The sequence below is a fragment of the Ochotona princeps genome, chromosome X (assembly GCF_030435755.1).
Source record: "Ochotona princeps isolate mOchPri1 chromosome X, mOchPri1.hap1, whole genome shotgun sequence".
Lineage (NCBI taxonomy): Eukaryota > Metazoa > Chordata > Mammalia > Lagomorpha > Ochotonidae > Ochotona > Ochotona princeps.
Window position 1 is genome coordinate 14,380,460 of NC_080865.1, and position 26,799 is coordinate 14,407,258.

A 26,799-nucleotide genomic window follows, 5' to 3' on the forward strand; every position below is an offset into this window, starting at 1 on the left:
TTGTTCAAATCAAGGTAATTTCACTCATTGAGCTAGCTTATAATCAAGGAGCTACCAACTGGACTCAGACACCGAGCTTGTATGATTACTATGTAAACTAAAAAAAAAAAAATGCAATGTAATACACTCAACATAAAAACAGAACCTATCTGGTGTCAACACTTCCTAATATTACAGCAAACTTAGAAGCAAAGATTGACTATGTAGTATTGCAAATAAGATGCCCAATGCTTTATCTTAAACACCTGCCTCCTTTAATCACAAAATAACGCAAATGCTCAGTTTTGTTTCTGTTTCGTTCAGTTCCAACCACAGCCTTTTTGACAACACATTTTCCTGTTAACTGAATTGTAAAAAATACAACCAAGCTTATGCTCATTAAATACACATGTATATAAAAAACATACAAAAATTACAAGATTATGTTAGGAAAGTTTTACAGTGTCAACATCCTGTTTTCTCTAAATCTTTAGTAAAAGGCCAAAGGTCAACCCTTTCTGTGCAAAAACTCAATGTAACTGAAATCCTGAATTCAGTGTCAGGCTGCGGCACGCTATGCACAGAATTTTAATATGTGGGCCTGAAAAAAAATAAATAAAAGGACAAAATGGGTAACAAAAAAAAAAAAACCAAAAGAACAAAAAAACCAAAAAACCCAGAAACACACCACAGGACAAAAAGTTCTTCTTAAATCAAATTCTATTTGTGAATTCAGCAAAATAATTTCTATAAAATAAAACAGCAAAATATTTAAATAGAATAGGGTGGACTGTATTTGTTTGCAGGGGTATTTGGTTTTTAGACATGTTCCAAAAAATTACACATTCAAGTTATCAATTCTCTTTTAAGTACAGTATTAACCGATGAGTTCCTTATCTTTAATCAAATGTTATTCTGAAATTGTGATATCTCAGTTATATTAACTAGCCAGTAGTTTAATTAGACCCTGCTTTGAAGGTTAAGATTTTTGGAATAATGGAAAAGGAGCTAGGACAATTCTTGCTTTCAAGTAAAATTGTGACTGAGCAGAAAATCAGCCAGACGTCTTGGTGTGGAGATGGGACCGATGACTCCCACGTCCCTGGCATCCAGCAGGAGGAAAGTTTTACAAGTTTCACCTAATAAGCGCTACCAAAGAAACAAAACAAGCACACCAAATACAGTCTTCTATTATGCTCCAGCATCCTGGCATAGCAATTTTTTTGCATATTTGTTTTTAAAACTTTTAAAATTCTCATTAGTGATACTTAAGTGTTCCTTATCCCACCCAGAGACTGAACTGTGGAACATTGTAAGGAACATAGGTGTAACTGAAAACGCCTGTTTGTCATGTTTCTCCCCTCATTTTTATTTTTTATAGTCTAGGTGTAAGAATGAAAAGCTCTGAGCAATACAGCTGTCAGTTTGAGACAACTGCTGTCATTATGGTATTTTTTTTTCCTCACTGGCTACACTAACTTGGTGTGAAGCCATGCTAAATGTTACAGCATAACTATAGCTTCAAAGTGATTAACCTATTATCAGAATAAAAAGGCAACAAAAAAAGATCTAGAAATAATGGTACATCACCAATTTTCCACATCAACCAAATAATTTAAAGGTTACCAGCCTTAACATTGCTCTTAATAAAACTGACTTCAGTGGCAAAGAATTAACATGAAATTATTGGTGTAGCGGACATGGATGGGCTGTTTTGTTGCTGTTGGTTTATTTTGTTTTTATAAAGTTGATCCAACTGCCACAAGGCAGGCAACACTGGTTGCAGAATGCAGTGGGTGTAACAAGAAAATTAACTTTTGTAGTTTTTGTAGATTTGTGTCTCATCAAGAAAAAAGTTTCTTGCTTAAGAATTAACAGTCAAACATTAATATACTATATACACCTTTGCCATTTACACATTAGCATCAGGCCATTTATTACAAAACACTATACACTTTCCACTGCAGGCGGGTTATATATTGACAGCAAATTTCTGCAGGTAAGACAGTGAATAAACTCTCCACTCCATGTTGATTAGGAATAGTTTTTCTAGTTTTAAATATTAGCCAGATACAGAAAAAGGTTGGACTGTAAGGCCTGGGTGCACAGTCTTGGTGGAGCCAGTTCGTTGCGCACATTTCACTGGTCCTTGCTCTGAGGCGGGGACACTTCTTCACTGCCTTCATAATTCTCTTGTGCTCGTTGGCCAGTTCTCTGAGGGTTGTTCATGTGATGTGCCGCGGGGCCTGTATATGGCTGTCCATGCACATGGTTATTCTGTGAGAGAAGATATCTCCATGTAAAACTGCTCACATAGTAAAGAAAACTTTAAAATCAATGGCTAAAGTTTGTGGACATGTAAACAGTAACAGATCTATTCTGACTCTGTCCTAGGCTAAAAGCTAATGGACTAAGGATATCTTGCAGAAGCAATAGTCAAGAATATAGCACATGGGTCCGGCATGGTAGCCTAGTGGCTCAAGTCCTCACTTGCACGTGCCAGGATCCCATACAGGCCCCAGGTCATGTCCCAGCTGCCCCACTTCCCATCCAGCTCCCTGCTTGTGGCCTGGGAAAGCCATAGAGGACGGCCCAAAGCCTTAGGGCCCTGCACCTGCGTGGGAGACTCAGAAGGAGCTCCTGGCTCTGGTCGTTATGGCCACTTGGGGAGTGAATTATTGGATGGAAGATTTGTCTGTTTCTTCTTTGTAAGCCTTTCCAATAAAAATAAATCTTAAGAAAAAAAATATAGCACAATGTTCATTAAAGACCTGAATCCTGTAAGTGTTGTGTTGTTCTGTACCTCCCCACCAGTCAAACCACGGTTTTAAACTTTACACTCTGGGACTCACAGTAATAAACATGATGAATATGCGTTAACTACTCAGTATGCTTTTAACTGTTCCCTGAATTAGAACAAACAATGTCTCTCAAGCTGTGTGTAGTCCCTGGACCCATGTAGACCGAAAGAATTGGACACTCAGGACTGCAGTCTCGCCAAGGCACTCCAAGTCCTTTCAACCTACTTTTAGTTTATGACTTTTAGTTTATTGCCCATAGAATTATTTTCTGTAATCTTCACTGTCACTACAATCTGGGGCCAAGGACTTCTCACACTTCACTGCCATAATGCCTTTGCAACCGATCTACAGACTTATCCTAACAGGAAATATCATAATTCTTTGTGCTAGACAATGATTATCATTTCACACTGATGACAAACTATAACTAATTGGAGACAAATTCTAACCTGGTGCAGCATCACCCCACTTTGGTCATCTGCTGCTTTCCCCAGACACATTAGCAAGGAGCTGGACTGGAAAGCAGGGGAACAGACTCCAATCAGCACCCCAGTATGGGTGTCAGCAATGTAGGAGGTGGCTTCATGTGCTGTGCTACAATACCAGAACTACCACTCCTCCTCCTGATCACATATACCAAAGTTAGTACAAGTAAACCCTCTCACAGTCACACAAAAAACAGCCATCCTTAAGCCGATCCTTCCTTACCTGTTGATATTGAGAACCAGGTGAATGGGGGTACAACGGCGCATCTTCAGGTGGAGGTGACTCATGTTCATCGGGGGCATCTTGGTCATCTGGCTCCTAATTGTAAAGACAAAGAATTAGTGCAGGCAAATTCCAGCTCATTTGTAACCTTCTCTATTTGACATAAATTTTTAAAAATCTACAAAAACTGCAGATAAAGCAATTGAAATAAACTCTGCTTTGGATTCTTTTAGAAATAGTACATATTTTAGGTAATTTACAGAGAAGGCTCCCTCATTAACACAGAATGACAAACAATAGAGCAAATAAAATCTTATCCCCACACTATAATACATAAACACTGGCCTATAAAGTAAACAATTACTTTGATTTCTTCCATTTCTATCTGCTGCACACTGGTGGCTTTTTTTACCTCCTCTGGACAGAGTTCACAAGCTTTTGCAAGTGTCATCCTAGCGCTATGTGATCTCTCCAAGAAATAACCATTGGATGTCTCATTGCTTTGTACTGGGGGAGACCAATTGTTGTAAGTATACTGAGGATTGCCAGTGTACGGTCTTCTTTCAAGTTCATCCCCAAGCCATTCTACTGCCCAGGTCCACTTTCTTTTAAGATCTCCATTGCCCTTCAAAAGAAAAATAAAGCCATAGTTTAGATTTAGAATATTTTAAAGTTCGTTTTAAATGACAACTGTAAATTATCATGATTCTCCTCAACAGAATCCTTACCTGCAGGATTTGGTAAGCAACAGGACAATTGCTAAAGAGAGCTACCATACATTTTATACACTGGTAGGCTCGTTTCTGATAGTGATTCTTAGAGCGCTGGATTGTATCAAACAGCCCGTCTCGGTCATCTGGAATTCCTTTAAGTGCATTATGAATTCTGAAAGACAATGAGAGACAAAAACTAAAATCTAACATATATCCTGTGTACTACATGCTACTCACTGAATGTCCACTTTCGTCATTTAATCTAACCCTAAACAAGAGGGAATATGAAACCTCTGAAAAGATCAGAAAATGATGTAATCTTTCCATTTTCTTTTGTTTTTTTTAAGGAACTTTTAATTTTTAATGAGTAATGTAATTTTTAGAAACACTAATTAACAACTAATTGTATGCTGCTGCAGTTGAGAATAACTCATTTGTTCCTTTTATAAAACTGCATTTCTGAGGTCGGAAATTTTACAAAGCTTAAGAATTTAGACAAAACCACCACATCTAGGCTTCATGCTGTCTAAACTGAAACACTACTTATTAAAAAAAAAATCTTTCAAAAAAAAAGATTTATTAATTTTGGGGCTGCTGTAGTGGTCTATTGAGGCTACTCCTTCACCTGCAAGCGCTGACATACCATATGGGAACCAGTTCCTGTTCTGGCTGCTCCACTTCCCATCCAGCTCCCTGCTTGTGGCATGGGAAAGCAATGGAGGATGGCCCAAAGCCTTGGGATCCTGCACCTATATGGGGGATACAGAGGGGGCTCCTGGCTCCCAACTTCAGATTGACTCAGCTCCGGCCATTTGGCGAAGAGAAACAGCAGATGAAAGACTTCTCTGTCTCTCCTTCTCAGGCCATTAACAGGGAGCTGGGTCAGAAGTGGAGCCACCAGGAAATGAACTAGTGCCCACAAGGGATCCTGGCACCGCAGGCAGAAGTTTAGCCACAATACTGACCCCTATAGTTGGTTTACCTTCAATATTGTCAATGTTAAGACCGATGTCTTCTTGACTATCACTTTCAGTTATGTCTAATACCTGGCCATCTAATGATTCCGTAACAGAAAGAGTACCCACCTGTGAGTCTGCCAAGAGTCCTCAATCAGTAATATTTGTAAAAGCAGATCCAAATATGGTCGGAGTTCATAGGTGTAGGAATATGCAACCTGAAAACAAGAAATGGTGAATAATCTACAGGAGTAACAAATCAAATTATAGAATCACATGAGTATTTATTTTCCTTTAACCTGCCAGAGAAGTTCACTGAGGACAGTTGATGAAAACTGAGGATTCTCCCAGCAACAGAAGCGAAGTAATTTGACTGTTTCCTCCGAGTTACTGCAGTCTTCAATGATTTTCTTGACATAACTTGTTCTCACAAACAAAATGTCGGCCACATTCTGCTGAATTGGCATTATGGGTTGTGATAAATTAGAATCACCAAAAGGATTGGGTAGGGGAGGATTACCTAGAATACAGATTGGTCATCAATGAAAAACTAGTACGCTTCTCCCCATAATAACCTTACAACATACTTTCACCTGTGGATTTTTTTTCTTAGAAAAGTATTTTAAATTAATTTTCCTAATCAATATTCATAAAAACATATGAAAAAGACAGAGGACCCCAAAATAGCATCAAATACTCCAAATAATGATTCTTTCTTTAGAATTACAATTAATCAAGTACTATATATACCGGGCAGTATTTCAAAATGATTAAAAAGAACTGTACTTTACCATTGATTGAAGACTGCATTCTTGATGAGACGTTGCAACAGCGAATCAGCTGTGATACTACTGAATACAATTTGCCTAATTCAGCATATTGATATTTGATTGGAGGACCGGGACCTTCGTCTAAAGATACAAGCATAAAAGTAGCAGGTACACTCAATTTCAGAAGCTGTGTCTTCTCTGCCACACCTAAAAGGGAGAGAGAAGCAGGACAAGAGGGAGAAAAATATGAGAGGAAAAAATTAGGATGTCAAGAGCTTCATGCCCCATGAATAATAAAAAAGTAGCTTTCTAAAACACTTGTCTGTAGTATAAAGAATATTTAGAGAATTACTATACCATAACAACATTCACTGAGCATAAATTAAAGTATTTGTTAAACAGCTGACCATGACATTTCAATCATACTGGGATAAATGACCCAGATAAGACTAAAGGTTCCTGCAAGTCCCAGGCCAGGCTATCTTCCCAAGCCCTTGTCTCCACACCCATGTGGGGAACCCAGCAGGCATTGGCTCTGGACTGGCCAAGCTTCGGTGGCTATAGCCTGGCTATAGCCATTTGAAGAGTGAATTAGTAGATGAAGATCTCTTTCTCTCAAACTTGGATTTTCAAATAAATTTACACCTTGGCCTCCCACCCCGGCAATAAGAGAATTCCCACTCAAATGACAATGGAAGGATTTCTGATCTTCTTAGCTATCCACCTATCTAGCCACTCAACAAACATTTACTATCATTTGTACAAAGCTTTCATTGTGGAAATCCAATTGGGGAGGATGTAGAATAACCTGAATGCTGTCAAAACACAGCAGTGTAAGACACTACTGCCTAACTTTTAGCTAAGTATTAGCAATCATTGAAAGGAAATGAGGAGAGTAGTCAGATGAAACATTATCAACAACAGAGTAGTTTAAATGACCTAGTAAATGGGTATTACACTGCATTATGTTCATGTACACATTCCTACTTAACATGGTGAGAATGACTACCAAATGGGAACCTGCTGAAATATGGATTTCTTGCATAAGTTTTAGAAAGAAATTTTGATTCAATGGAATGGTGCCTGGGAATTACTATTTTAAAATGAAGCTGGATTTGGTACCGCTGCCTTAGCAGTTAAGAAACATACACAATTACAAAGCACAAGGCAAAAAGTGTCATGTTCAGAAAGAGTAACAGGTTGGAAAAGTATTTCTAGTTTAGACCATATTAGTCATATTTTGTCACTTGATCTAAATGAGTTAATATAAAACATCAAAATAGCAAAATTATGAAAATTTCAATCTTACCTAAATTGGCATACATTACAAACAGATTGAAATACTGCTGCAAATGACGTCCATGCTCTGAAACTTCCCTTCTCAACAGATTCAGGACTGCTCTTAGTAAATGATCACTTAAACTTAAATTGTCGTAAGCCTGTGAGGTATAAAACATTTTCCAAGGATGTCAAGGAAAGGATAAGGTAGAGATATAATTCTATACGTGTTTAAAGACATTAACATACATGTGTTGAATACAAACAATTTCTAGGAGGACTGATCACACAATCTATTAAAGAGTTTCTTCTTAGGAGAGGGAATTAACACCTGAGGTAGACTTTACCATAAATCTTTCAATGTCAGTTTTTGAGAAGTTTACTTCATGTAATGCTGTAGTTTCAACTAAACTCAGACACAGGATTGGCATGTATATATCAGCTTGGTAAACACACCTAATAAGTATGTATGTCTGTGATTTTGACTTTCACAGAACATTTTTTTTGGCAAACATTTAATTCATAAGAAAAGTGCAATTTACCTGACTAGAAGGTCCAGGAGATGCAAAAGGTGAAGGACATGGTCCATCTTGCAATGAAAAGTGTGCAATAAAAACTATAAGTTTTGCAAAGGCACCCCTTACTTCTGCACTAGGACACTCCAAAAGGTATTCAGAGAAGCGATTTGAAACATTGAAAAGGACGTTGTGAGCAAACCAAAAACGCACATTCTTGCTGTGACGAAGGAGAATACACAATGCATCATACCTAAAAGAAATAAACAAGCCCATGAAAGACATCTACTGCTGTGGCGAGAATCTGCAATGGTTGCTCCTAGATGAGTACACTAGGACTCGGTCAACTGATAGTGAAAAACTGGTGAACGTGTGTACTGTTTTCTAAAATTCTGCACCAAAATTTTTTGAATTAATCAGAAAATATCCCTCTCCTTCTGTTAATATTTTACTTCTGGATGAATAAACAAAAATTGTTAAACCAAGGTATCCTAACAGCTTCTATACTTGCACAATTCGACTTGAGAAAACCATTTTGACTTTATACTTGAGGGGTGGGACACACACACACAGATTTCCACTGGCTTATTAGCCCCTAAGCAGAAGTCAAAAACTCCATGTAAGTCTTCCACACAGATGGCAGCGACCCAGCTACTTAAGTCAGGGATAGGGAATGTTTGGCTCTGCCAAGGTAACTGTGGGTACTATTCAAAATTCAAAAAATCTATAGCAGCTTAATTTCTAAGTTGATAATGTTGTATGTCTTCAAATGATGTTACAAATATCTAAACGCCCTTTGAAGAAAAAAAGATTCCTCAACCCTGACTTCAACAATCATCGGCTACCTCCCAGGGTGCCTATTAGCAGGAAACTCAGTTTAGAAGGAGTGGGGGATTTTTTTTTTAAAGATTTATTTATTTTATTACAAAGTCAGATATACAGAGAAGAGGAGAGACAAAGAGGAAGATCTTCCGTCCAATGATTCACTCCCCAAGTGACCACAACGGCCGGTGCTGCGCCGATCCGAAGCTGGGAACCTGGAACCTCTTCCGGGTCTCCCACGTGGGTGCAGGGTCCCAAATCCTTGGGCCGTCCTCAACTGCTTTCCCAGGCCACAAGCAGGGAGCTGGATGGGAAGTGGAGCTGCCGGGATTAGAACCGGCGCCCATATGGGGATCCCGGCTCGTTCAAGGCGAGGACTTCAGCCGCTAGGCCACGCCGCTGGGCCCAGGAGTGGGGGATTGAACCCAGAGATCCAGATATGGGATGTAGGTGTCTCAGGTGGTATCTTAACTGCTATGGCCAAACACCCATTCCAAAATCATTGCCAAGTGTCATCCTTTTACTTAATAGCACAGTTTAATCTGGGGAAGCTAAATTATTTTCATGATCAAATAACTTAGATTTTTTTTCAATCTCATCTTAACATTTTATAAAGGATGGCAAAAATAGGATACAAGGTTAACAGAAGCATAGTTAGCTTCTGATTAATAAAAAAAAGAGCTATGTTTAGATTTAAGTGTTGAAATGATTCCTCCCACCATCCACTATGAAGTAAACTTTTTATTCATTTCAAATCTGAAACAAGTCTTGTGATTTGGAAAACATAAAGCAGTTTATGAAAGAACGACATAAAATTTTAGGGTCTGGTACAATGGCTCAACTGGTTAATCCTTCCCTTGTCAGTGCTACCGGCTACCCCACTTCCCATCCACCTCCCTATTGTGGCCTGGGAAAGCAGCAGAGGATGGCCTAAAGCCTTGGATAGTGTACCACACTGCATCTGTGTGGGAGACCTGAAGAAATTCTGAGCTCTTGGCTTTGGATGGGCTCAGTTCTGACCACTGTGGCCATTTGGGGAGTGAACCAGCAGACCAAAGATTGTCTCTCTTCTCCATAAAACCTGATCTGTCTTTCCAGCAAAAATAAATAAATAAGTCTAAAAAAAAAAAAAAAAGGTTTAGTCTAAGCATGTTAAATCAAAACAATGTACCAGTCACTGGCGGAACCACGGACTATTTTCTTTGTGTGAAATCCTGTAGTAAATAGGAACCTAGCAGCTAGTTGAATACTAATCATAGTTATTTCTTCTGCTTCAGGCAACAGGTGATCTTGTCCTATTAAAAATAAAAAAAAATACATTAAAAATAATTAAACAAACCGCTATTGTCAAGCCCTATTTCTCAACGAGTGTGCATTTCCACTAATTTTGAGAATTCCAAAGTTGCTAAAAACCTTTCTTAGGTCACTTCTAAGATCACTCTTTTTATTCTTTAGTAGCTTACCTAAGTACTTATTTCAAACCATTACAAGCCAAAAATCAGAACTGTTAAAAATAAGTTTCTATTTCCAAACAAGAAGTCAACATATATACTTCTCAAAGGTTAAGAGTCATCTCAAATGCAACTTCTATAACAACAAAAAACCAAATACTTGAACTTATTCGGTGAAAATATTAATTTTACAAACTTAGGAAATGCAACACTGTTCTTTATTACCATTACTTACCTGGAGGAGGGTTTAAGTAAACACCATTACAAGTAAGCAGTTTTTTCATAAACTGAAAATATTCCAAACTGTACTGCATTCGGTTATGCATGAACTGCACATTTTGCTTGCGTACACTTCTCTCAATGGCGGATGGCATTACAATCTGATGGGGTCTGGTAGTGACAGCAAGCTCTGAGATATATCTTATCAACTCATCATCTTGGTCTATTGTGTCCATCCGTTCATAAAAAAGTATATAAGCATTCCACCATCTTTTCTGGCGCCGATATGACATGCGCTTCATCATATGATCAAACACTTCTCCCATGTACTCTCCACCGAAACACTGGTTTTTCATTTCTTCATCATCATCCATTTTACATTCTGTTACATCCCCATCATCAAATTTGTACCAGCGATTTCTCTCACCATCTCCACCATTTCTCTGAATGATGTAAGAGTAATAATGTCCCCCACTTGCTTGACCACTGTGCACAAGCACACCTACAAGTCTGTATTTTGTACTTCCTGCTGTCTCACTTTCAGACTGCTCATTCTGCTGTATCAGTTGACTCTCTGGATTTACATTATCTCCTTCTAGCTTAGCGACACCTGCAACTGTGTAAGGTTCCATGTCCAGCTCACGGGGAAACTCAAAATAATCATTGAACTTGATTGCACATTCTCTTTCCCAGTCATAGTCAAATCGTTTTAGTTGAATAGCAAGAACAGGAGGTAATTTTTTAATTAGTAAGCGTTTTACAGTATCAACCTGAAATAAACAAAGAAGGTGGTTGGATGGGCATTCTTATAATCCACTGCAAATATGCAAACTTAACAATAAAAACTCCCAAACTTAGAAACAAAATCTTTTAAGGAGTTACACACACACACACATACACACTTGTACTCATCAGCTAGTTCACAAAGGTCTAGGCTGCATTGGCCTGAAGTCAGAAACCCAATTCAGATCACCCACAAGGACAGCGGACACTCAACTACTTGAGCATCACTGTGGCCTTCCAGCGTCTGGAGGGACATCAGCAGAAAGCTACAGTCAGGAGTTAGAGCCAGGAAATGAATGAAGATACTCCTATGTGAGAAGCGTGCATCTTAGCATATACCTTCTCAAAGCATATGCTTAAATATTAACCTTTTAAATGGAATTACTATCCTGTAATACTTACCTGAATCTGTAAGTGTAAATAAGCACCTGACATTAGCTAAAATTAATAATATGTAAACAGCCTATGACATTTGTTACAAACTGCAAAAAATGGCCACAGGGACATTTGTGGTCTAGTTTCTAGAGTGTCACTGCTATTTGTATATTCTTACTTGATGTTTACTGTTTACTGTAGGTGGTTTGCTGTGAAAATAACTGAACAAACACTATAACAAGCAACTAATATTTATTGAGCAATTAGATGCCAGGTAACGTATTGTGGGGCTACAGAGTACTGCTGAATTTTAAAGGATGAGGGTTAACAGTCATAGAGAGGTTAAGTAACCTGACTTAAGTCTGAGCTGTGGGTGGCAGGCTGTATGGCTTTAAAACCCATAACCTCAGTCTTTAGAATTTAGTAATTTTCTAACTAGCACCTAAAGTCTATGGCCATACCACCCTGAACACACCTGATCTTGTCTAAGTAGTGTGTAACATCAAAGCAACACAGAAGACTTGGAAATTAGAGTCTGGAAACCTCAAAAGGCACAAGTGATTCATCAAACAAGGATACTTGAAAAATTCATGGAAAAACAGAATTTAGTGTTATAAGTTATTTCTGGAACAAAAACAAATCAAGTCCACACAGTATTTTTCCTAATATGCATTTTAACATATGAAAAGAACTTTTTACATCAAAATAAGCCCACATTTTAAATTCAGTTTTTCACAAACTTTTTGAAGTACCCATACACCCATGTGTGAATTCTCTCAAAGGGCTAAGTTCCAACAGATTAAAAAAAATCAGACTGGTCTAGAAATCTGATTAAAATGGCTTAAAAACACAATAAAAGAGACTTTACATGGCTAATTAAGTTTCAGTTGTCTTGATGAGTGACCATAAACACCAGGGAATGTTTATCTCTATACAGTTCTGTAGGTTTGATGGGTTTAACAGATTAGGTGTCTGTGCAACTCACATGACAGTGAAATTTTTAAGGTATGATTTCTAAAATCATTCACCTTTATCTGCTTATCTTCCCTAGTTCCTCTAATACTGTCAGCATTTCCCTGACACATCATCTTGATGATCCTTGCTAGCTCTACAACAAAGCAGTATACAGAAACAGAGGGCAGATTTTGAGGATGAATAGCCAACTTTTTTTCATAATTACTTTAAATAAAACTTGACAACCCTTACCTTTTTATTGCATTTTTCACAATGATATGCATTTGCACCTTCTAATAAATCTCCTTTGACATATTGTTCCAGAGAATCAAGAAGATTTTGGTGGTTCCTGATGTCTACATTCAAAGTCGTAAAAGATTCTTCACATTCGTACCTAAAATCATCAAAAAGGATTATTCCCTTAGTTTACTAAATTTACAGATATTTACATTTGGAATACTTATTACATAACATCAAACCTATAAATCATAGATGTGACCAATAAATGATGGCTAATGTTTATTGGTCCCTTACTCTGTGCTGGGCAATATATTGTCTAACATTATGGGTACTAGGTTATCTTTACAACAAATCTATTGGAAAAATATTATACTTGTAACAGAGATGAGGAAACTGGCATTTAGAATTAGTCAAGACATATAAGCGAAATTTCTGTCTAAAAGCAAGGTCTACCTGGTATCAGAATAACTTTACTATAATTTGGCTGTAATTCATGTCACAGCCAAAGCACAAATTTATAAAGTTCTAGGCAGGGATTTAAAAACATCTTTTATTTACTTGAGACACACACAGAGTTCCCCAGACCACAAGCAGGGAGCTGAATGGGTGGCAGGGCCACTGGCATTAGAACTGGCACCCATATGGGATCCTGGAACGTGCAAGGGGAGGACCTCAGCTGCTAGGCTACTGCGCTGAGTCCAGAACATGGTGTCTTAAATGTTAAGCTAAATGTCTGCTCCCAAAAGTGGGATTTCTTAAAGTTTTTCATGTGCAAGACAGAGCATGAGACAGAAATGTTAAGGTCCAGTGCAGTAGCATAGTGGCTAAAGTCCTCGCCTTGCACACGCTGGGATCCCATATGGGTGTCAGTTTGTATCCTGACTACTCCATTTCCCTTCCAGCTCCCTGCTTATGGCCTGGGAAAGCAGTCGAGGACGGTCCAAGGCTTTGAGACCCTGCACCCACATGGGAGAGCTGGAAGAAGCTCCTGGCTCCAGGCTTTGGATTAGCTCAGCTCCAACTGCTGCGGCCACTTGGGGAGTGAACCAGCAGATGGAAGATCTCTTTCTCTCGTTTCTTCCGTAAATCTGACTTTCCAATTAAAAATGAGTAAATCTTACCCGCCCCCCGCCAAAGTTTGTATCAGCTGGTTCATTCCCCAAATGACAGCAAGAGCCAGCCCTAGAACAAACTGAGCCAGGAGACAGAACTCCATGGAGATCTCTCACACAGGTAGCAGGGGCCCAAGTTCTTGGATCATCATCTGTTGTCTTCCCATGCACATTATTAAGAAGCTGAGCAGATTGGTATTTGGACACGTGATGTTGGCGGCACACGTGGCATCATAACCTGCTTTGCCACAAGGCCCCAAAGTAGAATATTCTAAAACCAGAGGTCAGCATCTTTCCTGCATAGGGCCAAATGGTAAGTATTTTAGGTTTTGTAGGCAGTTTGGCCTCTGTGGCAATTCCTCAATTCTACCATTACAGCAAGCCACATAGTATGTGTATGAGTAGGCATGTTTCAATAAAACTTTAGATGGTCTGGCTCATGATCTAGTTTGCTGACTTACACTCTTCTTTTGTAATATGTTCTATCTATGAATTTTCTAAAGTTCCTCGAATTACTTTTCCTCCAAACATTTCTGTACTGTGAAAAAAATAATACACACACACACACACACACTTTGATTTGTAAAAAAACGCTATGCATATTTGGTAAAAAGGGATACGAAACAGTATATTACTAATAACACAAGTTCTAAAAGTATGAATTCTCTGATAAGCATAAAATGTTTGTTACAGATGGACTGATTTTTTATTTTCAACTGGAGTCCTTAAATAACTTAACAAAATTTTGCCAACTTCTGCCATAAATATTTTCTATACAAATATATCAAAAGAATAATAATGATTAGTGCTCATTTCAAGCCATTTTTCCATTTGTATAGGATATGCTTCTTCAGATAATTTATTTTCTACATTTAATGTTTATACTATAACAATTCTTCTATCCTATGACAAAAGGCAAATTTATAAGTAACACATAATCATATGCAAAATAACATGATTCCTTTAAGAACAATCTCACATAAACCGTATGAAATATTAAATGATTAGGTAAAATAAAGAATCTAAGTTACCTAGAAAAAGAAAAGCTTGCTGGTAGTAAGGTATATGCAATGTAATTCATTCAGTATAAGCTTTTAAGTATTTAGTGTTATTCTCTACTTCTGTTCATCAAAATTTATTTTTGTTTAAACAGACACACACAGAGAGAACACAAACTTCCAACAAGTCATTACTGCTTACCTGTGTGGGCAGCCTTGGCAAATTTTCTGATCAGCAAAGGAACCTCCTAAGACTTTACTTAGCATAGCTGGATGCCCCAAGGCTTTTAAAGCTTCATCTAAACTATCCACCAATGAATTAAAAAATTCTAAAGCATCATGTTGCTCACGTAGATTAACAGGCTCACCCCAAAGCCTAAAAATGAATGAAACATTGCAAATGACATTCTCAATACATACTCTTTAATTTTAGGGGGAAAAAAGCAACTAGCAAAATTGGTACTATTAGTACTTTAGCAGCAAAGAACTGTCATGAAACTACTCAATCCAGGTTTGCCAGGTAGGTGGCAAGAATCCAACTGCTTGAGCCATCATTGCTGCCTCCACAATGTGCATTAGCAGGAAATGCCTGCCCCACGTAGGCATTTAAAAAAGCTTATTTGAAAAGACAACAGAAAGAACCTGCATCCTCTGGTTCACCCCCCCCCAAATGTGCACAACAAGTCTCTATTAAGGCTGAAGCCAGGAGCTAGGTCATTAAGATCATAGTCATGGGTGGCAGGAACCCAATTACTTGACACATTACTGCTGGCACCAAGGGTATGCAGTACTAAGAAGCTGGAATGAATCAGAATCTGACAACAAAACAAGGATCTTGACATGGGATGGTCTCTAAACTGGCATTTTAATCTCAGGCCAATAGGTTTTAATTCCAATTGATAAACCAAGTAAAATGGGTTGTTGTCAGCACAGGCAGCACCCAGTGTGAGCCCCAGTTTAAGTCCTGGTTGCTCCATTTCCAATTCAGCTCTCTGCCAATACACCTGGAAAAGCAATGAAGATGGCCCAACTATTTGGGCCCCTGCCACCCACACAGGATAACTGAATGGGAGTTCTAAGTTCCTGGCTTTGAATTTGCCTAGTCCAAGACATTGTGGCCATTTTGGAAGTAAGTCAGTGGATGGGAAATCTTTATTTTTTTGTAATCTTTGCCTTTCAAGTAAAACTGAGTTGCTAGATATTACTCCTATGTAGGAGTTGGAATTTTCTTTCATTTTGTTTACATTTTTGTAATAGACAGTAATAACAAAATTAATTCTTAAACCGATTTTTTCAAGTAAAATGAGAATGGTTAGATGCTGTTTGGATATTTGAGGCCTATATCAGACAGCCTAGATTCAAGTTCCAACTCTACGTACCATTTGTTTCCTGCTAATGCACATATGGGAGGACAGAAGACTGACAGGTTCTTGCCTATCATGTGAGATACAAGGACTGAGATCTGGGCTCCAGGATTCAGCCTAGCCTAGTTTTAGCTGTTGCACACATTTGGGAAGTGAACCAGTAGATGGGAGGGGGTGTGTGTGCGTGTATGTCTTAAATAAAATGAAAAAATTGTCAGAATTTTTTGGATAACATTTCTATGTAGCAAATAATGTCATCTTATAAACATGACATTTGTACACAGTAAGCTTAAAATCATATACATCATTTGCTAAAATCAATTTTTTATAATTGGGAATGACATCAGGTCTTTATTTTTAATCTGTATCCAATTTCCAATACTTTCAAACATAGAATCAATGAATTAACACAGGAAAATGATACCCTTTACAATGAGAGGTTGATACCCAATGATCCATCAGAAACAGCGCAGTAAGAAGCATATAACAAACTTAGGTGATTTTCTTGCCGTCCTCCCCAAAGTTTAAGCATGAATGCAATCAAACCAAGGCAGAATTTTTTCTTCTTAGAAATTCAATGCCATGAAATTCATAAGAGAAATTACATATTAAAATATGAGCAAAGTAACAACCAGATTATTGTGATTCCTTCCTGAATGTCAAACTAGGATAAGGAGAAAAACCTAGGACTATCATTTTAGAAAAAAAATCAGTATACCAATGAATATTATAGACCATTAAATCAAGCTTAACTTTTTTGCTGTAATAATTTTATTATATATAACTAAGATAACAGCGTTATCAAAAGATATATGTTAAAATTCAGGTTTAAGTATCATGTCTGCATCTTTTAATTAGGTTTGAAAAAAAAAAAACGAAACATAAGTAACTAAATATGGTAAAATGTGTACATAACCAAATATGGTAAAATGTTAACAGATGGTAAATCTGGATAAAGACTTCAGGTGACTGGGTCTGGTGTGATAGGTCAGTGATAAATTCTCGCCTGACATGTACCGGGATCCCATATGGGCACTGGCTCATGTCCTGACTGCTCTATTTCCCATCCAGCTCCCTGCTTGTGGCCTGGGAAAGCAGTCGAGGATGGCACAGGCTTTGGGACTTTGCACCCATGTGGGAGATCCAGAGGAAGCTCCTGGATCCTGGCTTCAGATCAACTCAGCTCTGGCCATTGTGGCTGCTTGGGAAGTGAACCAGTAGACGGAAGATCTTTTTCCCCTGCCCCTCCTTCTCTTTGTACATCTACCTTTTCAATAAAAACAAATGTGTGTGTGTGTGTGTGTGTTATGGTGACCATCACACTACTTCTAAACCTTGTTTACAGGTCTGGAATTTTTAAAAACAAAATCAGAGGAGTGGAGGCACTATGTTTAAGTAACCCACATGGATCAAGAGTAGATTAGATTATGTGTCTGCAGTGCAGTGTTTCCAAAGTGCTATCTTAAGAAAAAAAATACTGAGCTATACTAGAATAGGAAAAAAAAAAAAATCAAAGGCATTAAAAGAAAAAAACTATAAACTGGGTGATCAATTTTAAGATAAAAGCTCAAAAAGTTTGACAGCAATTTACAAAAGTCTTGTTTTTATTGGAAAGGCAGATATACAGAGAGGAGGAGAGACAGAGAGGAAGATCTTCCATCCAATGGTTTATTCCCAAGCAGCCACAACAGCTGTAGCTGAGCCAATCTGAAGCCAGGAGCTAGGAGCACTTCTGGGTCTCCCACACAGGTGCAGGGTCCCAAGACTTTAGGCTGTCCTCAACTGCTTTCCCAGGCCACAAGCAGGGAACTGGATGGGAAGTGGAGCTGCTGGGATTAGAACCGGTGCCCACATAGCATCCTGGCACGTGCAAGGCAAGGATTTTTTTTTTTTTAAAGATTTATTCATTTTATTACAGCCAGATATACACAGAGGAGGAGAGACAGAGAGGAAGATCTTCCGTCCGATGATTCACTCCCCAAGTGAGCCGCAACGGGCCGATGCGCGCCGATCCGATGCCGGGAACCTGGAACCTCTTCCGGGTCTCCCATACGGGTGCAGTGTCCCAAAGCATTGGGCCGTCCTCAACTGCTTTCCCAGGCCACAAGCAGGGAGCTGGATGGGAAGTGGAGCTGCCAGGATTAGAACCGGCGCCCATATGGGATCCCGGGGCTTTCAAGGCGAGGACTTTAGCCGCTAGACCACGCCGCCGGGCCCAAGGCAAGGATTTTAACCACTATGCTACCGCGCTGGGCTGTGTAGAAAAGTCTTACAGGGCTCGGCAGCGTGGCCTAGTGGCTAAGGTCCTTGCCTTGATCCCATATGGCCGCTGGTTCTAATCTCGGCAGCTCCACTTCCTCTCTCTCTCTCCTCCTCTCAGTATATCTGACTTTGTAATAAAGATAAAATAAATCTTAAAAAAAAAAAAAGTCTTACATCACAGATAGCGTTAAGTGAAAGAAAAAAAAAGAGCTGGAATTAAATGACGAGAATGAAAAGCCAAAAGCACAGCTAGGAGGAAGGAGATGCCTGCAAGACCTCATAGATTAAATAGGGGGTTCAGATACAGGAATAAAGCACCGACACGACAAGTTGGGTATGTATGTGCCATTGTACTATAAAAGCAAGAATTTCAAAATAAATCTCAAGTACTATCCTTTCAGGTAAAGGGAGGAGCTCTGCCAAAAGCAGGGGAAATGGACAGCACTGTTGGTGCTAGATGACACTGTCTTCCCTTCCTCTCTCCTGTTTGGGAGGTACCTTAAAATATTTTGAAATCACTGCTATGAGAGATTGTATGTAAACTTTTCCATACACAGTAAAGAGTTATGCAGTATGTATAGTCCATTTTGGCACAGCAAACAATACATAATCCGCACTGATGCAAAAACAAAAATCAGTCCTTCCTTTCTTATACTCATTTTACTATTAGAGTAGCCAAACAGTTGGTGAGAAAAAGTTATTCCAGCTAACAAACAAATAAAATTAGAATGCTATTTTGTGATCCTGGTGAAGTACTATTAAGACACTGGTGATTCATGGTCATTAACCCAAAAAGGATGTAAACAGATTTGCCACCTCCCAACGAAGTAAACATTAGCACACAGAGTCTTGCTTATCCATTCCAAATAAAGGAAAGTTACACCTCAGTCTGATCAGGTTTGCAGATCTCAGCAGTCATTAATAGGGGATTGATGAAAACAAAAAGTATTAAAACAGGATGGGCATCTATCTCATCAACAAAATGCAAACTGTGAAAAAATTTATAAGACAAACTTTCTGCTTTTATTCTTTGCCCCAATAAATAATTGTAAAGAGGGATAGGGCAGGGGGCCTGGGATAAGAGACTGAAGAGTCATTATCAACTGTGTGTGGCATCTTAACCTTAAAAATTAACAACTATGACATAACTGGGTAAAATCAAACACTTGACAGACATGAACGATCTTTTAAAAGACATGATGATAGAATGCTGTTTTAAAACTAACATTAAACATACACACTGGAATATTAATGGATGAAACAACAATATCCAAAATTTGCTTCAAAACAGATTGGATGGGTGGCACTCTGGCCCAGCAAGTTAAGCTGCCACTTGGGATGCCCACATCCTACTGGAGTAATAATAGCTCCTCTGGCTCTAATTCATCTTTCTACTAACGCGCTTGCGAAGGCAGCAGGTGATGCCCAAATCTTTGGATCCCTTCACCTACTTGGGAAACCTAGATAGGAGTTCTTGGCTTCTGATTTGGGTCTGGCCCAGTCCCAGCTATTTTGCACATTTAGGAAGTGAACCAGCAAATGCAATACCCATAAAGGTCTACTTTTTTGTTGGAAAGGCAGATTGACAGAAGGAGAATCAGAGAGAAAGATCTTTCTTCTGTTGGTTCACTCTCCAAGTGGCCGCAACGGCCAGAGCTGAGTTGATTCAAAGCCAGGAACCAGCAGCCTCTTCCAGGTCTCCCATTCAGGTGCAGGGTCCCAAGGCTTTGGCTCATCCTCTACTGCTTTCCCAGGCCACAAGCAGGAAAGGGGAAGTGGAGCAGCCAAGGAACGAACTAGTGCCCACATGGGATCTGGTGCCTAAATGCTGAAAGGGATCACACTATTCTTGCTATTCCTGCATCTATTACGATGTTTGCATAATAAAAAGCTTACTAAAGAATGCTGTCCCTTTAACAACAAAAAAACCGAAGTGTCTATCAACAGAGCACTGAATGTATACCATTAGAAATTATGAAGATTATGCAATTAAAATATGGTAAGCTCATTATTAAAAACGTTAAGATGGGGAAAAAAAGTGCTGTTCCTCCTTAAGCAGACAGTTTCCTAACTCCCATGGAGACAGTGAGGGAAGAAAACTTAGGGACAACTCCAATATTATGACCACTTAAACATTAAACCTAAAAATGGCTCCCAACATATATTTGAGAAGTTAATCATTGGTATATTGAGATGTTTCTCAAGTTTTAAGAAGTAATGTTATTACTATCCAATCATAGTTACCTGAACTGTTTCCAAAATCCTCTGGGCACATAGTACTGTAGTCGAGAAGCAGCTAAATGACCAAAGATGACCTGAAGGTGTCTCAGGACACCAATGTTGTATTCCTTCCTATCTTCTGTTTTACTTAATGCTGGTTTGTCTTCAAATTGTTGAGGATATCCAAATACATCATCCCTAGGATCAACATTGCTCTAGAAAAAGCAAAAACAAAAAACAACGAATGAACAAATCTAGAATAAGCATGTTCTGACAAATGCCAAAACAGAAAATGATTTATACTTTTTATCAACTTCCCCATTTCCACCAAATGTAGCTTTCAATTTTATAATCTGTAACATCAGTGTTTGTCCTCAGCATTTCACATAGGTTATCACACCTAATAACCCTGACCATGCATTTTAGTGATACAGGATAATTATAGTTTAATAGAGAGAAATTAGTGTAGTGATTAAGCCAGACTGAACTGGAAACAAAAGCAGGCTCCTGGCTCTCACTACTTAGAACATATATCAAGTGCTTGAAAAATTCAATAAAGTACTGATATTAATATTAGTAGTATTCTTAAATAAATGGTGCTGGAAAAATTGGATATACAAAGGAAAAAATGAAGTGGCACCCTTATATGGCATATTAAAAAACTGACTTAAAATTGATCAAAGTCCTAATCTTAAGAGCCAAAATTACAACATTCTTAGTAAAAACACGGTAAAAGGCTCAAGACATTAGATTTGGCAAATGATTTCTTGGATGAGACATTAAAGACACAGGCAACAAGGAAAACACAAATGAAACTTCATGTGCAAAGATACTATCAACAGAATAAAAAGGCAACTAACACAACAGGACAAAAGAAAATCATACATATGATAAAGGGGTCAATATCCAGAATATATAGAGAACTAAAAACTGGATTAAAGAATACATAAAGATGATTAAGAGATTTTTCTCCCAAAGACATACAAAATGACAAGCACAGAAAAATATGCTCAACATCACTAATGATTAAGGAAATGTAAGCAATGAAATACTGCCTTATAGCCAATTAGGATGGCTACAATCAAAATTTAACAAATTTTGGTGAATATCTGTGCACTGTTGGTGGGAATATAAAATCATGATCAGTGCTAAAACAGTTCCTCAATTAAAAAAAAAAAACCAGAATCACTGCATGACTTCGTGCTTCTCCATATGGACAGGCACCCAAAAAAATGGTCCTGAAGAAGTATCTATACACCCATGTTCACAGCAGCCTTATTCACAATAGCTAAAACAGAGATGCAACCCAAGTATACGACGAATGAACGCATGAGCAAATGGGGTACAGATCAAGCACCACTAACACGAAAATGTGCAGAATGTTCAGACGACCATCAGGAACTGAAAATTTCAAATACTTCTGGTCCATTTGTCTAAGAGATACTAAACCTGTATATACAAATAATGAGGGCTACTCAGCCTTAAAAAAAGAGGAAATTCTTTCACAGACATCATGGATGAACCTTGACAATATCATGCTAAATGAAATAAGCCACTTATGAAAAGGCATCATTTCATTTATATGAGGTATTTAGAAGAGTATCAAGACAGGAAGGTGGTTGCCAGGGGTTGGGGTTCTGGGGGAACAGGGAGGTGCAGAATCGGTATACAGTTTCAATATGGAAATAATTCTGGAGATAGGCAGTGGTGATGGTGCACAACATTATGAATGTACTCAGTAAAACTGAACTAATTTCAGAATGATTAAGACAGTAATTTTTCTGGGTATTTTAACTTGAAAATATAGACAGAAGATTTATCATAAAGACAAAATGCCTAGAGGTCACAATCTGTAACAGTGGCAGTTACAGAATTTAGCTGTTTTTACAGTTAACTGAACGTCTTTCTGTATTTTTAGAACTATATATCCCAAACCTCTGCTATACAAATAGACTTTTCCCTCAGAGCAGTGATTCTCAACCAGGTATGGGTATAAGCATATGCGCTTCCCCGCCTCAAGAAGCTTTTAAAACAAAATAAAGGGGCCCGGTGGCGTAGCCTAGCAGCTAAAGTCCTCGCCTTGAATGTCCCGGGATCCCATATGGGCGCCGGTTCTAATCCCGGCAGCTCCACTTCCCATCCAGCTCCCTGCTTGTGGCCTGGGAAAGCAGTCGAGGACGGCCCAAAGCATTGGGACCCTGCACCCGCGTGGGAGACCCGGAGGAGGTTCCAGGTTCCCGGCTTCGGATTGGCGCGCACCGGACGTTGCGGCTCACTTGGGGAGTGAATCATCGGACGGAAGATCTTCCTCTCTGTCTCTCCTTCTCTCTGTATATCTGACTTTGTAATAAACTGAATAAATCTTTAAAAAAAAAAAACAAAATAAAGATGCTCAGACTCCAAATTCTGATCCTGAAGTTTTGGGGAAGAGTTTTAGGAAAGGTTCAAAAGCCCTGCTAGTGATAAGCCACTTCTACAGAGGAAAACCAGTTCTTTTGATTGACAGGAAGAGGGGGAAAAGAAACTACTAAAGATATTTATGACACCTAGAACTCATTTCTGCATCTAGCACACTAGAAACAGAAAAAGGTAAAAATAAAAAACAAAGGAGTATAACATGATCACAACATAAATTTTGCCAGTCTCTTCTTTGAGGAACCACATGATTCTTAGGTCAACTCTGCTCTGCAAGTACAACCTAATGTGTTCACTACTGTGAAGTAAAGATACTCCAGAGGCAGCCTAGATTCTGCCATAAGACCATGTAATGCTGAGCAAGAAGTTTCCAAAGTAATTAGAACTATGATCTAAAAGGAAACAAAAAAGTAACCTAAAACACCAAATATCAACAAAAAATTGAGCAAAAAAAAAAATCCAATAGCTTCACAAAAATTAGTGGGCACATAATAAACATCATGAAATGGAAAAGTGAATATAATTTCAACTATTAACAAGTCTTATCATTACACAAATCCTAAATTCTACTGAAAACAGATTAGCATATTAGTTACTGCTTTAAAGACATGTAGACAAATGATCAAATGATCGCAACTTCGATTTAAAGCTTGGTAGATAGTGAGCTCCTACCTCTAAAATACACCTAACAGGTTTGGTAAAAGCATTATATGAGATAGGCGGATAAAGCTGCTACCCAGGATGCCAGCATCCCGTACGGGTGGAGGTTTCAAGTTCAGGTTGCTCCACTTCAGACACAGCTAGTAGGCCAGGGAAAGCAGTGAAGACAGCCCAAACACTAGAGTCCCTGCGACACATGTGGGAGACCTGAATGGAGTTCTAGACTCCTGGCTTCAACCTGGCCCAGTCCTGGCTGTTATAGTCATTTGGGAATGAAGCAGCTGAAGGCAACCTCTCTGTAGTTTTGTTGCTCAAATAAACAAACAAATAATCTTAAAGTAATAATAAAAGGAAGTACAATAGTTCTCTTAAAGAAACAGCATCTGATATCAAAACTTTGAACAAAGAAAACAAACAATAATGAACATTTACCTCATTGTCCTGCTTCTCATCCCCAGACATATCATCATCTACATCACTACCTGTGCCTTCAATTGCAAGAATACCGTTCCTGATGGAGGGAATCATGTAGAGTTGCTGAATCACAGAATTCATGTAACAAGTAGCACCAGCATTTTTCAGCCCCACAAATCCTTTTGGGGGGCGAGGCCCAACAGGAGGCAGGTATTCCCATTCGGTGAGTGCTTCACAAGCTGAGAGAAGAAAACATTTTTGTAGAACGAACAGAAGCAGTGTACTAAGTTCGTTTTCGCCTTCAAATCTGAGATATGCAGCAACAACCACTACTGCAGTCTTATCCAAGTACCAACAAACTGTTTTACCTGATGATTTCACTCTGTGACACTCTGACATCAATGTGCGTAACTACTTCAATGTGCTAATTTTAATTTATCTTTGCTTAATAACTGCCTTAATATTCTACAGTTCTGCATGCTTTAAAAATGTCCTTACACATATCATAGCATGAAATATAAATACACCAAAACACATAAGGTTCTCAGTTTTAAACTCTAAGACCACCTAGATTTACATCTTCATTCTGACCTAGACTTTTTTCTTTTACCTTCAGGTGAGCTTCTGTTTCTCTCAGTAAATGTGACAGTAATACTTGCTTTGCCCATATTGATAGCGCTATTTTGAGAAGCAATGAGACAGTGGATTTGAAAGTTCTGTTAGAAGTGTAAATCTCACTTCTCCATCTCCTTCTAGTATAATATAAGTCTAGAAACAGTATAAATAACACCACTGTGTAGGACCTAATTATATTAAACTGAAAAATGTATCGCCAATTATTCATAGGCTGATGGGGAATAATGACAGATATATCACTGGCAGAAAACAAAACAAAGAAAAAGAACATTGTGTGGTGCTAATATACCAATCTGTGGTTAAAAAAACAAAGCAAAGATTCAGCGAAGTGGCCAGCATGTTGGCGTGGTCCTCTAATTCATCTGCCCACGTTGCTTTCCAGTTCCAATCCAAGTCCCTGTAATGGGTTGGGAAAGCAACGAAGAATGGCCCAAGAGTGGGCCTCTGCGCCCACTGAGACCTGCGACTGCTGATAGTGGTTTTAGATATCAAAGGAGATTGAAGGAACAAATGGGCAGGAACACACTTCTTAGTGTATACACTTGACTAATTGAAATGTTTTTGTTTTTTTTAAATTTTTTTTTAAAAATTTTATTACAAAGTCAGATATACAGAGGAGGAGAGACAGAGAGGAACATACTCCGTCCGATGATTCACTCCCCAAGTGAGCCCCAACGGCCGGTGCATGCGGATCCGAAGCTGGGAACCAGGAACCTCTTCCGGGTCTCCCACGCGGGTGCAGGGTCCCAATGCACTGGGCCGTCCTCGACTGCTTTCCCAGGCCACAAGCAGGGAGCTGGATGGGAAGTGGAGCTGCCGGGATTAGAACCGGTGCCCATATGGGATCCCAGGGCGTTCAAGGCGAGGACTTTAGCTGCTAGGCCACGCCGCGGGGCCCGTTTTTTTTTTTTTTTAAAGATTTATTTATTTTATTACAAAGTCAGATATACAGAGAGGAGGAGAGACAGAGAGGAAGATCTTCCATTCGATGACTCATTCCCCAAGTGAGCGCAACGTCCGGCGCTGTGCCGATCCGATGCCAGGAACCAGGAACCTCCTCCAGGTCTCCCACACGGGTGCAGGGTCCCAAGGCTTTGGGCCGTCCTCAACTGCTTTCCCAGGCCACAAGCAGGGAGCTGGATGGGAAGTGGAGCTGCCGAGATTAGAACTGGCGCCCATATGGGATCCCAGCACGTTCCAGGCGAGGACTTTAGCTGCTAGGCTACACCGCCGGGCCCACTAATTGAAATGCTTTACCACAGAAATACACTACTTAAAACAAAAGAACCCTACAACTACAGACTTGACACAATAAATGTTTAAACTTTTAAGCAGTTTAATCAGAAGCTCCTAAGATGTTACTGTGAACTTTCCTGTATTCTGAAATAAAACATACGAAAAATAATCTGATGTTCTAAAGCCTGTTGTAATCAATTACATTCTTGTGTTATAGATTGTGGTTTTCTCTTAAGAACTGCTTTGGGCCCGGTGCAGTAGCTTAGCTGCTAAAGTCCTCGCCTTGAACATGCTGGGATTCCCATATAGGTGCCGGTTCTAATCCTGGCGGTCCCACTTCCCATCCTGCTCCCTGCCTGTGGCCTGGGAAAGCAGTTGAGCATGGCCCCCAAAGCCTTGGGACCCTGCATCCATGTGTGAGACCCAGAAGAAGCTTCTGGCTCCCACATGGCTTCAGTTCAGCTTGGGTCCGGCAGCCACAATCTTCTCTCTGTATATCTGACTTTCCAATAAATATAAATAAATCTTGAAAAAAAAAAAAGAAAACTGCTTCACTTTTGTGTTCATTTCTTTTTCTCTGATTCCCTGTCCTTAACGCTTATGAGCATTAAGTGCCTTATATGAAAGGTCTAGCCTCCATGCTGTGCTCTATTTCAGGAGCTTGTTATTGTTATTACCTGAGAACATAGAGTGTACATTCTAATCTTTCAGAGTCAGATATTCGTAGAACTCACAAGAAAACAATGTTTGAAGACTTTCTGAGTGGGGACCTTTCCAAAGCAAGCATAAATAAGCTTTCTAATTAGAACTCTGGAATTTGGCTGCTTATTATTCTGGAGTTTGGGTTTTAATTAAGACTTAACAGGATGATGTTTACTTTGCCAAATATTTGTATTACTGACAAGAAAACATTTAATG

At 39.0% G+C, this 26,799-nt stretch overlaps 1 protein-coding gene across 9 annotated transcripts in view; it reads right to left on the reverse strand.

Annotated features, from left to right (window-relative positions):
• Positions 1–231: 231 nt before the first annotated feature.
• USP9X (ubiquitin specific peptidase 9 X-linked) overlaps positions 232–26,799 on the reverse strand; it is a 132,500-nt gene continuing 105,932 nt past the window's right edge. For 7 of the 9 annotated variants that reach the window (XM_058658743.1, XM_058658744.1, XM_058658742.1 and 4 more), the window contains 15 exons: positions 24,028–24,248; positions 20,545–20,735; positions 14,877–15,050; positions 12,577–12,718; positions 10,229–10,982; positions 9,714–9,837; positions 7,748–7,973; positions 7,237–7,366; positions 5,949–6,134; positions 5,457–5,677; positions 5,287–5,375; positions 4,217–4,373; positions 3,853–4,113; positions 3,489–3,584; positions 232–2,256 (listed from right to left, as the gene is read on the reverse strand). In XM_058658743.1, the coding sequence (XP_058514726.1) occupies positions 2,119–2,256; positions 3,489–3,584; positions 3,853–4,113; positions 4,217–4,373; positions 5,287–5,375; positions 5,457–5,677; positions 5,949–6,134; positions 7,237–7,366; positions 7,748–7,973; positions 9,714–9,837; positions 10,229–10,982; positions 12,577–12,718; positions 14,877–15,050; positions 20,545–20,735; positions 24,028–24,248 (3,110 nt within the window). In that variant the 3' untranslated portion in view covers positions 232–2,118. The remainder of the gene's footprint in view (positions 2,257–3,488; positions 3,585–3,852; positions 4,114–4,216; positions 4,374–5,286; positions 5,376–5,456; positions 5,678–5,948; positions 6,135–7,236; positions 7,367–7,747; positions 7,974–9,713; positions 9,838–10,228; positions 10,983–12,576; positions 12,719–14,876; positions 15,051–20,544; positions 20,736–24,027; positions 24,249–26,799) is intronic. The other 2 variants (XM_058658747.1, XM_058658746.1) reach the window with 1 other exon arrangement.